Source organism: Phocoena sinus, chromosome 13, assembly GCF_008692025.1.
Source record: "Phocoena sinus isolate mPhoSin1 chromosome 13, mPhoSin1.pri, whole genome shotgun sequence".
Lineage (NCBI taxonomy): Eukaryota > Metazoa > Chordata > Mammalia > Artiodactyla > Phocoenidae > Phocoena > Phocoena sinus.
Genome location: NC_045775.1, coordinates 26,407,932 through 26,423,653, shown reverse-complemented (window position 1 = coordinate 26,423,653; position 15,722 = coordinate 26,407,932). Strand labels below are relative to the sequence as shown.

At 42.1% G+C, this 15,722-nt stretch overlaps 1 protein-coding gene across 1 annotated transcript in view; it reads right to left on the bottom strand.

Annotated features, from left to right (window-relative positions):
* Positions 1–15,722, bottom strand: part of LTBP1 (latent transforming growth factor beta binding protein 1) — a 426,823-nt gene that overhangs the window by 359,193 nt on the left and 51,908 nt on the right. The window contains 1 exon segment of the mRNA XM_032653008.1: positions 12,148–12,445. Coding sequence (XP_032508899.1) covers positions 12,148–12,445 — 298 coding nt within the window.

The following is a 15,722-nucleotide window of genomic DNA, read 5'->3' as shown; positions in this document are numbered from 1 at the left end:
GGATGACTGAGTGAACTTGTGCCTACTCTGATCAGCGATTTATTGAACTTGTCTCTTCTGATTACTTTGGGGAAATGGAGGCAGCTTAGAAGATGGGTTAATATCCGCATTCCTGTGTGATCAGACTTTCCGATTCAGAGCAGTCATATCATCACCTACATTTTTCCGTTCACCAAATAAGCACTGTGCTTGGTACAGTAAATCACAGAAATTGAAATGAATGCTGTGAAGGGAGGAGGTGAGGAGATACGGTGCTAGGAAAGCATCTTTCAGGGAGTAAGGGGGGTAGCAGGGAATGCTTTCCCTAGGAAACGGAGACCAGTGGAACAAGCAGGTGTTAACAGGGAAGACGAACATGTATGGCACATGTAGCTGCAGACAGAGAAAATGTGTCAGGAAGGAGCTGGGCAGACTTGAGGAGCTGCCTGTGACATGGTGACAGGCTGGGCAAGGGGAGACCATGGAGTCCCATCCCCTAGGATGCACTGAGAAGCCAGTGAGGCACTTATGCAGAGCAGGACAAGACTCACATTTTGAAAAGATCCCTCTAGTTTGAACTAAGCTTCATAAAGTCCCCAGCACCTGGCATACAGGGGACAGTCAGACCCTTTCTGCTCCACTCATGGAAAAGCCCCCCAAACTCTAATGGGTACAGGAACAATCTCCAATCCAATTTAATTTCACCCAGTCTTGCTGGTTCCTCCTGCCTAAATGCGTGAACATCTTGTTCAAAAACTGCAGTCCTGAAAAATGACAGATATTTTTTCCTGGATTAGCAAATTGAGGCTTTCTCTTCTCCACAGTGTTTAAGTAGACCTTCTTTCCACTTACAAGTTCTTGTCTCTGGACCCCTAGGATCAGCTATTTCTGCTAGGCCATCTCTAGTATGATTAACAGATAAATAGGTAAAAACTATACTCAACCTTGAAAACCTCAGTGAAGATATACTAACTGTAGGCATATTTACCACACAAGTTATTTAACTCAAATTTTTATTTCCTATTTGTGCATATTTTGTATTATGTGAGGTGTACTTGTCACCTCCCTCACACAGCACTCACGTCTTTATAGGTTCTTTATCCTAATCCCAGGCAACTCCAGGGCAGAGAACTGCTATAAAAATTTAGTCTTATAATTTAGTCTTCACTTTTCTCAAACATAAACAAATACCTAAGCCAAGGAAAACAAGGAAAGAGGATTTAGTGCAACCCCAGAGGCACCTTGGAAGGATTCACAGGCAGTATCTATGGAATGCCAAACATATCCAAATGTAAAGAGGAATCTTTACTTTAATCTGCATAACACCCATAGTCAGGCCCTAAAAATCATTCTCATGCTTGGCATCAACCATGCAGGCCAGGCTAAAGCTCATGGATTCCATGTGTCAGCCAAACTGTGTTCTGCTCCAATTACTTATCAGTGGCTTCGTGTGTGTTTCAATCCCAGTTCTACGGTCCGTTCACAGCAAGTGCTCTGACAACTAATTAATTCAACTTTCAGTGCACAGATTTATTTCATCATATAAGAATAATCACATGGGAAATACTTTATCAGACTCGACGGCCCCAGTCTAACTGTTGAAGGGAGGGATACTCCTAGCCCTCTCCCCACTCCTCCCCACGCCTGTCCACCCCCCTTCCTCACTGCTCCACCTCCCAAGAGAGTTGCAATCAGAGTCCACAGGCCACTTTGTCTAGTGGGTGGGGCCATTATATGTCAAAAGTGGTGTTGACTTTTCAACCCCTAGTTCCATGAGGCGAAGGGCATGAGGACAGCCAGCCCCTCCTGATGCCTGGCCATGTCTGGCCTATTGATCTCTTGGTTTCCCCCTTTCCATCCACCACAAGTGTCTGAGTGTGCTGGTCCCAAGATTTCAGAGAACACTGGGGGCCATTTTTAGACCTTAAATCTACGTGAAGTGTTTAAACCTAACAATGGTAAGAGTCATAAGGGCTGTGTCTGCTCTTCACTGAAGGGGACTGTGCCGACTATTCATCAATACTCTCCCTTCTGATTAGAGCTCACCCGTGAGTAGCAGAGAAGACCGCCAGGACAGGACCGGGTCCCTGGTAAAAGTCTGTGGTAGCCAGAATAACAGCCCCCCCAAAGATGTCCACATCCTACTCCCCAGAAGCTCTGACTATGCTAGGTTATGGAGCAAAAGGAAATTAAAGTTGCAGACGGAATTAAAGCTGCTAATCAGCTTACCTTGCAATGGAGAAATTACCTCGGACTACTCGAGTGGGTCCAAGGTCAGTACAAGTGTCCTTAAAAGTAGAAGAGGGACGCAGAAGAAAGAACCAGAGACTGGCAGTGAGACGGACGCAGCCCGAGATTATCAGCTTTGACAATGGAGAAGGGGCCACGAGACACAGAATGCAGGCAACCTCTAGAAGCTGGAAAGGGCAAGGAAACAGGCTCTCCCCTTGAGCCTTCAGAAGGAAGGCAGCCCTGCCAACATCATCATTTTAGCCCAGTGAGACCCATTTCAGACTTCGGACCCCAGAATTATGAGAACAAACGTGCACTGTTTGAAGTCACTAAATTTGTGGTCATTTGTTACAGCAGTGATAGGAAACTAATGAGAATGCCATCAAAGTAAGAGGCAGGATACAGACAGAGGTTAACTTCACAGGCTGCCTAAATTTGAATCTTGACCCTACACTTATTAGTTGAGTGCATTTGGGCAATTTTTTTTTTGCGGTACGCGGGCCTCTCACTGCTGTGGCCTCTCCCATTGCAGAGCACAGGCTCCGGACGCGCAGGCTCAGCGGCCATGGCTCACGGGCCCAGCCGCTCCACGGCATGTGGGATCTTCCCGGACCGGGGCACGAACCCGTGTCCCCTGCATCGGCAGGCGGACTCTCAACCACTGTGCCACCAGGGAAGCCCTTGGGCAAATTATTTAACCCTGTGCACCTGAATTGCTTCATCATATGAAATGGGGATAATAACAATAATGATAAATATCTATCTCACATTCCTTTGAGAGCGTTAAATGAGATAATACTCAAGAAGTAATTAAAACTGTGCCTGGCGCAGAATAAACACTCAGTAAATATTAACTATTATTATTTCTATACTGCACCAAGCACCATCCTGATATCTAGCAATTAAATTGGAGAGCAAACTCTCCCAGCACTTACCCTTTTCAATCACAGACTTTGAGTTTCCACATAATTCCTTATATACCTCTGTCCAGAACTTAAACCCAGTCAGATACTGGTTGTATCTCAAAACCACGCTTGGCCAAGACTTCCTTGTGCGACCCAGTAAGGTGCAGACAGCATGGAGTACAAAGTGACCTCCCCGACTCTTCCCCTGCCTCTCCACCCCAACTCCACAGTCCACTCTTCCTGACAAGTCCTGCTCAGGAGGAAAAAGTTCCTTGCTTCCAGCTCCTCAGACACTCTGTCACCCCATCCCTTCTCTCACGTGCCTGTTTCTCTCAAAGAGCCAACAGATACCAACATGATCAAACTTCACACAACGGATTGTCAAGTCCGTCTCAAACCCTGACATTGTTGTAACTAGTTGGGCTTGTTTTTCTGGTGACTTAGATTCACAAAGGTCTTTTTCTGGAATTTGCACATATACCTATGTACACGGCATTCTTCGTAGGAGCCAACAACTGGAAAAATTCCAAACATCCATCAAGAGCAGAACAAATGATAAGTCGCAGTATACTCATATGATGGAATCATCTCTGGAATGTAAATGTGAACTGCAGCCGCCACACATAATTATGTAGATGAATCTCAGACATCATGGTGAGTGAAAATATACACGCCGTATGATTCATTTCTATATAGTTCAAAACAGACAGAACTGATCTCTGGTGTTAGAAGTCAAGATAGTGGCTCCTTTTAGGGAAAAGATAAAGGGCAAATCTAGGAAAAAGGGGGTTTTGTGGTGCTGGCAACGTTCTACTCATTGACGTGGATGGTAGTTCCATGTATGTGCGATAATCACCAGGCGTGTGCACTTTTGATTTCTCTACTCTTCTGTATATAATTTCAATTTAACTCCTACTTTTAAAAAAAGTTTAGGGGACTTCCCTGGTGGTCCAGTGGTTAAAACTCTGCGCTTCCAATGCAGCGGGTGTGGGTTCAATCCCTGGTCGGGGAACTAAGATCCCACATGCCGTGCGGTGTGCGGCCAAAAAATAAATAAATTGGCTTTTAGAAAGTTAGACTAATGACAAATTGAATTAAAGTCTATTTCTAAAAAAAAAAGTTTACAAAGCATGCACATAAAATGATAAAAATCAGTCATCGGTTCACATTTTTAGTTCCCATAGCATCCATAAAGTGTCATGAACGCTAAAATCCCCAGATTGAGTTCCTTTTCTTCAACTTTCTACCACTTTGCCTTTTTTTTTCCCCCACATCATAAAGTAAGGCTCAAAACCTTCATCTTACAGACCTGTTGGGCAAATACAACAAGGAAGGCAGAGCACTGTGCGAAAGTACAGGGCTTTACGAAGGCAAATGGTATTATTCCAAGAGAATAAGGTCCCTCCTGCACTACCGGTATTCAGGAAACAATCCTTGGACAGGGACGTAGGCATTCATATTTTTTTCTCCAGGAAAAACTCAACAAAAATGTATTAAACGTTTATTGTAGCCCCTCTGTGTACCTAGGTAGTGCAGTAAGCATGAAGACAATGGTTAAGTATAGGAAGCACAGAAGAAAAACATGGGGGAGGGCCAGCAGAGTGGGGGGGTCAACACTAAGCAAGGGCCCCCCACAGTCTGAGAGATCATTTGGGGAAACCGTCTATTCAAGTACTGACCATTTCCTTGGCTACTTTAATAAATTCAGACAAGGTCGCAACCTCAGCTATTAGTGCACGAAAAGCTTGAAACGTCTCCCTAAAATTGCACCTGTTGGTGTAGTTTTATAACGAGTTTTTTTTTCCCTTTAGGAGTAGTGTGAGAGAGTCCAAGTAAAGCGAATGAGCTTACATTTGTTGTTGCCGTTAATCTGGAGAGCAGAATACTTCAAGGAACATTCCACGAAGTCTCCCATCCTTGTACATATCATAGCATATAGTTTTTTTAAGGCTCAAACAACCACAGGGACAGGAAGCTAAGAACTGGAAAGAGATAAAGGACAGTGTAGCACCCTCTTCTCCCTGGCACAGACATCACTCACCACTGCTTCCTATCAACCAACCCGTGGTAAATGTTAAGTACGCATTTCTCGAGACCTTTGAAAGTGGAACCCGTTATCTCAATGTGGATTTTAAAGGGCCCTCCCCTATAGCTAGAAAATATCTGGTGTAGTATAAGCTCACTTGATAAACAGAGAACATATTTGAATTATGCCTGTCTTAAAAGAGACCATTTTCTAACTTGCTTCTTTTCTCTTTACCCCATCCCTGAGGAGACGATGACAGAAAAGACATCAATGACATTAGGTAAGTACAGGCCCCCTCCACTGGTTTGAGACAGGAAAAAACTATTTTTTCCAGAGAAACTAACCACCATCCTTTGAAACATAAAATGATGAAAATAGCCATCACCAGGGAAGAAAAAAGACTGGAAACATGTGAGCTCTTGAGATAGATTTGACATCCACATCCTGAGTGAAACCAGACTTCCTCCTCAAGCTCAAAGAGCGGTGACTGGGCACATTGTGTCCTGCAAAAGTGCCTCCTCCTTACACAGTACAGATAACAGCTCCCCATTTGGCAAAGCAGTGGTCATTTGCACCTACATTCTCTAAACAAGCAGAAGACATCAGCAGCTGAAGAATGTCCCTTACGACCTCTGCCTCATGGGTCCATGGTCAGTGCCTGTAACACCCATCATGATTAACAAGGATAAAGACAGACATTTCACACAAGTTGAAACAGCCTCACTGAGCAGCGCTGGGGACTGAAAACAAATTCTTGTGGGAAACTTCAACATACGTGTGAAAAATGATACTGACAGGTGATGAAAAAGCTCTGGAAAACTGAACAGTTTTGATTTTTGCTCCTCTGTGGAGCTCCTGGCCACAACATATAAGCATTAACACCTTTTTACATATAGGACTAAAGACAGACACTGGGGGTGCACCTGTGACCTAACAGCAGCAATTCTTCGCTGAATACGTGGAGAGCTATACATGAACAACATCTACAGGATGCAATTATGAAAGTAACCTGAAGTGTTAATATGGACTTTCTAAGGAATGCAGTATTATCAAGGGACATATAAGTTCAAAGAATGAGAAAAGTGACGACCAAAGTTTGTATACAGGAAGATGAGGCATCATTTGGTCTTTTCTTTAGCTCATGGAGGATCCATGATGTGGCCCGGAAAACTGGAAAAAGGAACGCCATAATAATAAACTTCCACGGAAAGTATGAATGGAAGTACCAACTACAGCAATGACTACTGCCAGAATGCCCTGACCAAGGTCCTTCCAAACCAGTACCTGACCAAGTGGCCAGGCATGTACCACTGATACCCACTTGCTTTTAGTCCCTGCTGGGGAACAGAGGATGATCTTGGCTATTCATCTATAAAGCTCTGTCAGAAATCATGCATTCACCAAACATCAACCATCATCAAAGACCGTGGAGATCCACAATATTACCAAGAAATATTGGAAGACAGTAGGACAGAAAGACCTCCACGCCCTCCCTTTCGCCCACAGTCCCATGCCTGGGTAGTACCTGATTCTCTCTTTCTTTGCCTCCCACATTTGAGTAAGCAGCAAGATCTTTCATTAACAACACCTCCCGAGCTCATGTCCTTCCTCTAGGTTACCAGCACCACTACCCCGTTACAGAGCCACCCTCCAATTACCACTAGTTCTAATCCATTTTAGACGCTGCAGTCAGATTAATCTCCCAAGGCAGAAGAAAAATTGTAGCAGCCTTCCTCCTTGAAACTTTCTTCTTTGTTACTCTTCATTACAGAAAATTTCAAAAATACATAAAGGTAGAGAGAATTGTGTAAGAATTGTGTGCCTATCATCCAGCTTCAATAATTAGCCCCTCATGGCCAATCTTGTTACCACCATACCTCAACCCACTGGATAATTGCAATCAAAGCTCAGACATCATACAATGTCATCTGTAAATACTTTAATATTATTCCCCTTCCTTACATAACTACAAGGTCATCAGCACAGCCCCCCAAATCAACAATCATTCCTTTATATCATCAAATTTCCAAATCAATGTCAGCATGTTCATGGTTGTCCTATCATCATTATCTTTTTTCTTTTATTTACAGTGTGCTTGCATCAGGAGAAACATAATTTAAATATTGTGATTGGTTAATATGTTTCTTAAACCTCTTTTACAACACCTTTATTGGAGTATAATTGCTTTACAATGGTGTGTTAGTTTCTGCTTTATAACAAAGTGAATCAGCTATACATATACATATATCCCCATATCCCCTCCCTCTTGCATCTCCCTCCCACCCTCCCTATCCCACCCCTCTAGGTGGTCACAAAGCACCAAGCTGTTCTCCCTGTGCTATGCGGCCACTTCCCACTAGCTATTGGTTTTACATTTGGTAGTGTATATATGTCCATGCCACTCTCTCACTTTGTCCCAGCTTACCCTTCCCCCTCCCCACGTCCTCAGGTCCATTCTCTAGTAGGTCTGCGTCTTTATTCCCATCCTGCCCCTAGGTGCTTCATGACTTTTTTTTTTTTTTTTTTGATTCCATATATATGTGTTAGCATACGGTATTTTTCTCTTCCTGACTTACTTCACTCTGTATGACAGACTCTAGGTCCAACCACCTCACTACAAATAACTCAATTTCATTTCTTTTTATGGCTGAGTAATATTCCATTGTATATATGTGCCACATCTTCTTTATCCATTCATCTGTCGATGGACACTTAGGTTGCTTCCATGTCCTGGCTATTGTAAATAGAGCTGTAATGAACATTGTGGTTTAAACCTCTTTTAAGCTATAGGTTCCCCCTTCGTTACTTTTTCTGTTTTGTCTTGTTGGGTCTTTTTGGAATTGTTTTGTTGAAATCTTAGTCTTTAACTTGGTTCTTAACCAACCTTTAAAAACTTTCATCACCACTAGTCTTCATTTATATAAAGTTCCATTCAAATCATATCTAAATGTGGTCATTTTCAAATATGTTCACAAATTCTTTGATATTTCTCTCTTCAAACAATGCAGCTTATTAACTACAGTCCCTCTGAGAGTGGACTCAACTTAGTGACTCACTTCTAATGAGCAGAATAAGGCAGAGGTAAAGGTGTGTCATTTTCAAGACTCAGAAGGCCCTGTGGCTTGAGGATCACTTGCTCAGGGAGAAGTCAGCAGCCATGTCGTGAGGATGCTCAGGCAGCTCTGCAGAGAGGTCCACGGGGAAAGGAAGTGAAGCCTTCTGCCAATAGCCATGGCAGTGAGTCACCTTGGCAGTAGGTTCTCTGGCCCCAGTCGAGCCACCCCTGCTGACTGCAACCTCATGAGAGACTCTGAGCCAGAGCTTCCAGCTAAGCACCTCCTGGATTCCTGACCCACGGAGACTGTCAGGCAATAAATTTTTATTGTTTTAGGCTGCCAAGTTTGTGGGGACCTATTACACATCAGTAGATAACTAATAAAGCAGTCTTTCTGGTGTCACATCATTGCTTTTCCTAGAAATGCTCTTCTCCAGTTCTTTGTGGTCAAGTTTAACCATCTTTTCAAGCTCACAGATAACACTCTCCAGAGCCGTCCCTAGTCCTCCACATCCCCAATGCTCCAAAATCTATAAACAATTGCTCCCTCCTTTGATTTTTCTAGAGAACTTTGTATCTGGTTCTAAGTCAAACTGTCTAAAACCAATGTGGCCAAAGTAAAACCAATTCATCCAACCCCCACCTGCCTAAAATGTGTAGTTTTAACATTACAGTTTTACTAAAGTCGCTATTCCTCAAACAGCCCAGGCAGGCTCCCGCTGGGGCCTCTGCCCTAACCCCACACTTCTCCATGATTCACACCTTCACCTCCTCCGGGCCTTTGCTTAAATGTCACCTTCTCAGCAGAACCCTCCCTGAAAGCCTATTTAAAACCACCAGGGCCCTCACTCCTTCCCATCCCACACCCACCCTGCACTCCCTGTCCATTACTGCAGTTTTATTTTCTCCACAGCACTTACCACAATCTAACATATGTTTTAATTACACCACTCATCAATCGTCTCCCCCGCTTCCAGACTGTAGGCTCCAGGAAGGCAGACATTATGTTTAGTTTTCAGTGCTACATCCTGAGCCCCTAGAACAACGCATGGTACATAGCATGTGCTCAATAAAAACCTGAATAAATGATCAAGACTGCAGCATTTCATATGCCACACAATGGATGCAACACTAACTACACATTTTGATATTTTAGGTGCCTTTATGTCTACAAGCATTTTAAGAAGGCTTAATTAATTTCCTCCTTCACTAAACAAAAACCAAACCAAACCTGAAACACCCTAAAGTAGGCAATATTACAAATAGGTAACTTAAGAACTGTTACATTTCTCAAAAGTAGCCAAAATGGTCCTATCATATGTGCCTCCTTGACAGTTTAAATTTCAGGTGATCGGGTCATTACCTAGATTCATCAGTGGGCCAGCTGTACCCCTTCCTTTGTACCCCTCTCAAGTGATAGCTCATCTATCGTTTCAAAATCTCCTTAAGAGCAGAACCGGATCTTGTACATCTTAATACTCCCTGCAGTACCCAGATAACAGGGCAACTGACAAAAGTTTATTAGGAAAACATCAGAATTGTTAGCATCTTGGGCCATCTCTTCTCCTCACCCCAAAGCATGCAGTAGGCACGCCCATAAACACATGCCTATAACAATGCGATCGTAAAAACCATCTTCATTCAGCAGATGAGGTCTCTGAAGCAAATTATCTAATAACTTTTATTTTCCCAAAGCCAAGTTGGAGCTGAAACCTTAGCCTCCCCCTTGACTCACAACATTCTTGTCTAAATTACACTGCTGCTACCAAAAAACGAAAAAAGGGGGAGGGGGGAAAAGGTTGTTCCTTTATCTGACATCTGACATATGGTTCTCACTAACAATCCATATATATACATCATAGAGGGTCAAATTCTAACAGGGGATGGTGATATTCAAGATAAATAATGTCGCTTGTAAATGACTTCACAGCTTATGTAAGTAATAATGCTAGAAAAAAATAACTGCAATGCACGGTAATCTGACTCTTGATTGCCAAGGCATAGCTCAACACAGAATTGTTCTTTGTTTTTAAGAACCAGAACAATGCAGGAAGAGAGATGTCTAGCTATGATATAATCAATGCTTTATATTATTTCAAAGACACATGTTCTGACACAAAAAAACACTACTATCCCTTAGAGAAGGGGTCAGCAAACTACACTTCAAGGGCCAAAGCTGGCCCACACAGGCTGTTTCTGTATGGCCCATAAGCTAAGAATGATTTTTACATTTTTAAATGGTTGAGAAAAAAAATCAAAAGAATAATATTGCGTGCCATGAAATTGATATGAAACTCAAATTTCAACATCCATCAATAAAGTTTTATTAGAGCACTCACACTCATTCACTTAAGCATTATCTATGGCTGCTTTTGTGCTAAGGACGGCAGAATTGAGAAGCTGCAACAGAAACCATATGTCCCACAAAGCTACAAATAGTTACTATCTGGCCCTTTACAGAGAAAGTCTGCCACCCTTTACACTTCAGGGCATGGATGCTGGAGCCTGGCTGCCTCCATTTAAAGCCTGATATGTATTCTCCTTATTCTGCCTCTATTTAAATCCTAACACTTATTATTCACTTATTAACTGTGGACCCTGAATACATTACTTTAGCACTCTGCACCTCAGTTTCCTCATCTGTAAAATGGGGTTTGTAATGCCACCTACCTGATGGGGTATCACTGTGAGTTATAAATGAACAATCATACAAAGCGTGTGAAACAGTACCCGGCATGCAGTAAGCAGTTACTAAGTACTGGCTATAACTACAATTCCTTCTTCTTGAGGGCTGCAGGATGTGTTTTCCAGTTGAAATGGTAGCAAAGTGCTTAGATTCCAGCACAGCCTCCCAAATCTCTTTATCATGGTAGAATTGAAGAATGAGGCAAGGAGAAATGAGGGAAAAAATGAAAAAAAGAAAGAAAAGGACTGAGGAGGGAACAAGAGAAAGGAAAAAGTTATCAGGACCCCACTCATCAGGGACAGTAGGTGGCCTACTCAAAGGGGAAGTATAAATTAGGATAATTTCATCTGTAGTAACAGATTAAATAACTTCTGTGGGCTGACGGGATACTAATCACCAGGTGGAAGCTATCCCGGGGGGTTGGTGGGGAAAGCATTCAAAATTCCAAGCAAGTGACTTACAGATGAGCTGCTGGGTCATTTTTAAGTTGAGAACTTCCTGTATTTTACATTCCTAGACAAATGACAAGTGATAGCTGCAGTAATTCTGCATCTTGTTATCCATGTAGAGTAGCTAATTAAAAGGAAACAATTTGTGTAAGGACCCTGTCCTTACAGAGTTCTCATTTTGTTCAGAATAGCACTTACTTCCTAACGCTAAGAAAAAAAACCATGCTCCTATAAATAAAACACAAGCTCATTCACCAAAAATGGACCTGCATGGCCAACTGGGAGGAAAACATGGTGTTTAATAGAAGATACACTTAACCTGCTACCAAGGTGGAGAAATTCTCTTTCCCAGGACTCACTTTCACTTGAATACCTTCTCTGTGGAAAGATGAGTTCCGACCTTTTCCATGTACCTTTAAAAATCACACTCACTGTTTCTCCTTTTCAATTATGACTTCAAAAACTTTAAAGCATCCCCCACCTCGAAAAAAGAGAATTGTTTAACTCACAACTCCACCATAACCAAACAACTACCTTTATTATTCCCTTCCAACCTTGATCCCCTTAATCCTCACTACTGCTTTGCTTAATGCTTATGGTAAATCTTCCCTGCAGAGGCTAAACACACATATCGAGTATTTTTAAGACACTTGATGTGTAAACATAACATGTAAAACCTTAAGAAAAGGAAAGAAGGACATTACTATCCAAGTGATTTCTGCAAATTGTGCAGGAAAAGAAGAGTGATTTAAAGCAATGCATCCAAGAGAGAACTTAAGATGCTCCTGAGCTGGAGGCAAGTTCAAAACACTCACTGAGAATGTATCTGCTGTGAGAGTCCCACTGAAGGCTTCGGCTTGAGGGTCAAGGTCATCTGGGCCACAGGACTGACTCTTGGTAGAGTGTCTGCCTTCTTAGATGAAGTGTGCTTTGCTGCTTGCTCAGGAGGGACCCAGGAGGAAGCAGCCACAGGACTCTGCCCTCCAAACACTGGTGACGAGGTGTCCTGGGCAGCTGTTGTCTCACAGGCTTTGCCCTTGGTCCCTGGTTTACACACACAGAGTTGAGGCCGGAGACACATCCCTCCATTCTGACATGGAGGAACACAGCTTGCTGCAGAAAGAAATAGAAGACACACTTTGAAGAAAAGCATTGTAGACTTTACTAATTCTTCCAAAGGCTTACCAGTAGCATCGGGCTATCCCTCAATAAAACAAAATGATGATGATATTGATGATGATGACGATAATAGATAATATTTATTAATGGCTTCCTATGTGCCAGGCATTATTCTAATAGATATCGACAAATTTAACTCCCCAGCAACTGTTTTAAGTAGATATTTTATTTTGCTCATTTTACTGACGAAGAAAGAGGCACTGGGGTTATATAATTTGCCAAAGGTCACACAATCATTAGTAAATAGAAGAGTTGGGATTTGAATTCAAGTGAACTGGCTCCAAAGTCATCATTCTTAACCGCTTTACTATAGCTGCCACTCAGAAATGCATCCGAAATACAGGGAAATAAAAGAAAGTATTCTGCCCTTTTTTTTAAGTTGTGTTCTGTGGCTTAAGTTTAAATTTTAGGTATCCAAACAACATTTGGCAAAAAACAAAAGCCCAATTCCAAACCCAAACCCCCAAAAGTGTTACAGCCTTCATCTTGCATAAGCTATCAGAGCTTGGAGTGACTGTTTCAGAAATCTAGTCCAATCTACCTTTTTTTTTTTTTTTGAGAGAAAAACCAAGGGCAGAAAGCTTGAGAGTCAACCTTTATGTGTGTGTATATATATATATATATACACACACATATATACGTATATATATATGCATAGATTGTTTTCTTTTTTTAAGCAAGTACATCCCTAATCTTATAACAAAAGGCAACCAAAAAGAAACAACCTCTTTATCTCCTATTAACTAGGATGCATGTACTTTGAATCACCAGACTTGCGGTCAAGCAGTTGTAAAGTTAGCAGAGCTATGGGTCACAGGTAGGGTGAGTGGATTTTATCATAGGCAAGGTCCCCTGGGAGTTTAGATGTTACTGACTTAAATTTTATGAACATCATAGGCCTATGGACATGATTCCTTTCTTTATTTGTCCAAATTAACTTATTTAAATGAACCATTTGCTATCAGCCCACCTTTGACTTAAACTCTTTGTCCTGAGGCAGATCCTAGTACTAAATCTCCCATAAAATTCAGCACAAGGTTCAGTCTACAAACAATCACGAAATAGATGAGGAATATGAACCAGAGGAGGCTCAGTTATGGAGGAACCAAATGACCAAGACTTAAAAGCCCTGAAACCTACTGATTTTCTATAAACAAGAGAAGATACTTTTCCTATCTCCCTACAATTCCTATTAATTACAGCAAATAATGATAACAAATGGCTGTCAAGTGTCAGAATACTAGGCTGACAAATTTTCTAAAAATTGGAAGGATTCTTGGGAGAAAAAAAATAAAAGGAAAGAAAAATGCAGCCAGCTCCTGAGGTGACCTTGGGGTAAGTTACTTAAGCTTGGCCTCTGCACCTGTACAAGTCCAAGGGCAGGGGGGAGAGCAGTAGCTGCTTGTTCTAAAATGGTCCCTGAGGGCTCTTTCCATATTAGGCTTCTAAAATTCAAAGTCAAAAACTATGCAATTCTAAAGTTCACGATTCTAATTTATCAGCGTTTTCCTGGCCGAGTGATGAACATTAGGTCCCTACTCGGCCACGGTTATTTATGGAATGTCACAGGAATGGAAATGGGCTCCACCCAGAGAGAACAGAAGTGGCCACAAGCGAGGACTGGATGGGGCTTTCAAAGCTGAGACTCTGCCAGAGATCACCACCCCCCCCCCCAGGCACTTTCATGTATACATTCTCTTCATGCTTTCAATTAGAAACATGTTTCAGTTTAACATCTGAGAATGATTTCCACTTCTCCTCCCTCCCAAGGTGTACTGCAAATGTCTACAAATCTACCAGGAAGGCTGCACCGAGCGGCTCACAAAAGCTGGTACCTAGACGGAAGCCAAGCACGGAAATCTTCCCCAAACCACCGAGAATATGCAACAAGGGCCTATCTTGAGGAGGACGTGGATGGGTTAGAAGGATAACAGGGTAGCGATTTTCTTTTAACTTTTCAAATTTTGCACGTCGTAGGGTGAGGGGAGTGGGGAAAGAATAATTAAGGAAAAAAATAAATTTAAACTCACACAGAAAAGAACATAACAGTACGACTATATACAATAACACCCTTTCACACTAAGTCTGAAAAGACAATAAGGAGAATGATTAGACAATTTCCTCTTCCCCCTTCCCCACTGGGCTCCAACAGCAGCCTCCTGGAGCACGCAGACAGGAGGGGCTGGCTTAAACTGGGGGCAGGGACAGATTCCCTAATTGCCAAGACAAGCCCCTCCCCTGACACGAAAAGCAAAACTCACGTTCTGCAACCACATTTTGTCAGGCCCTTTTTCGTGTGATATTTGGACCTTGTGCAATAGCGGTTCCCACGTGTCAACTTCTCAAACTGTGGTGCTTGGACCAGCAGCAGTATCACCTGGAAGCACTTTAGAAATGCACGTTCTCAGGCTGCCCCTGGCCTGCTAAATCCCAAACTGGAGCCCAGCAATCTGACCGCCCTCCAGGTGAGTCTGATTCTCACTCAAGTTTGAGAACCACTGACACAGGATTTGGAAATTGGCAGCCTTCCACCAAAGTTTTTTGAGAACTTGCATTTTTATCACTGCAAGTTTGGTATTTTCACACTACAGTGGCTTTTATGTTACTGAATTCTTGCCGTGACAGATGTGTTTGTCTTATGTTGCCCTTCTGTTTTTAATGCAAAAAATTAAGTTTTTTCCATGTGACCAAATTCTCAAGATAATTATGGGTCCCTTCCAAAAGTTTATACATTTGTCACCATCTACTTCATGGCCAATGTAAAAATTTGTAGGCATTTATGAGAAAACTGTTATTCTTTTTTTTTAATTGAAGTATAGTTGACTTACAGTATTACATTGGTTTCGGGTGTCAGCATAGATATTTAGTACATTTACAGATTACTCCATGAAAAGTTATTATAAGATAAGGGCTATAATTCCCTGTGCTATACAATATATCCTTGTTGCTTATCTATTTCATACATACTAGTTTATATCTGTTAAACCCATACCCCTAATTTGTCCCTCCCCCCTTCCTTCTCCCCTTTGGTAACCACTAGTTTGTTTTCTGTGACTCTGTTTCTGGAGAAAACTGTTATTCTAACCGAGGTTCTGAACCATGTGGAATATTTTAACACTTACAGAAGTTCTTTAAAATGTTTTCCACCAGTTCATTCTGCATTTGCCTGGCCAGCTGTGGTTGAACACAATGAGTAGACACTACATCAAGA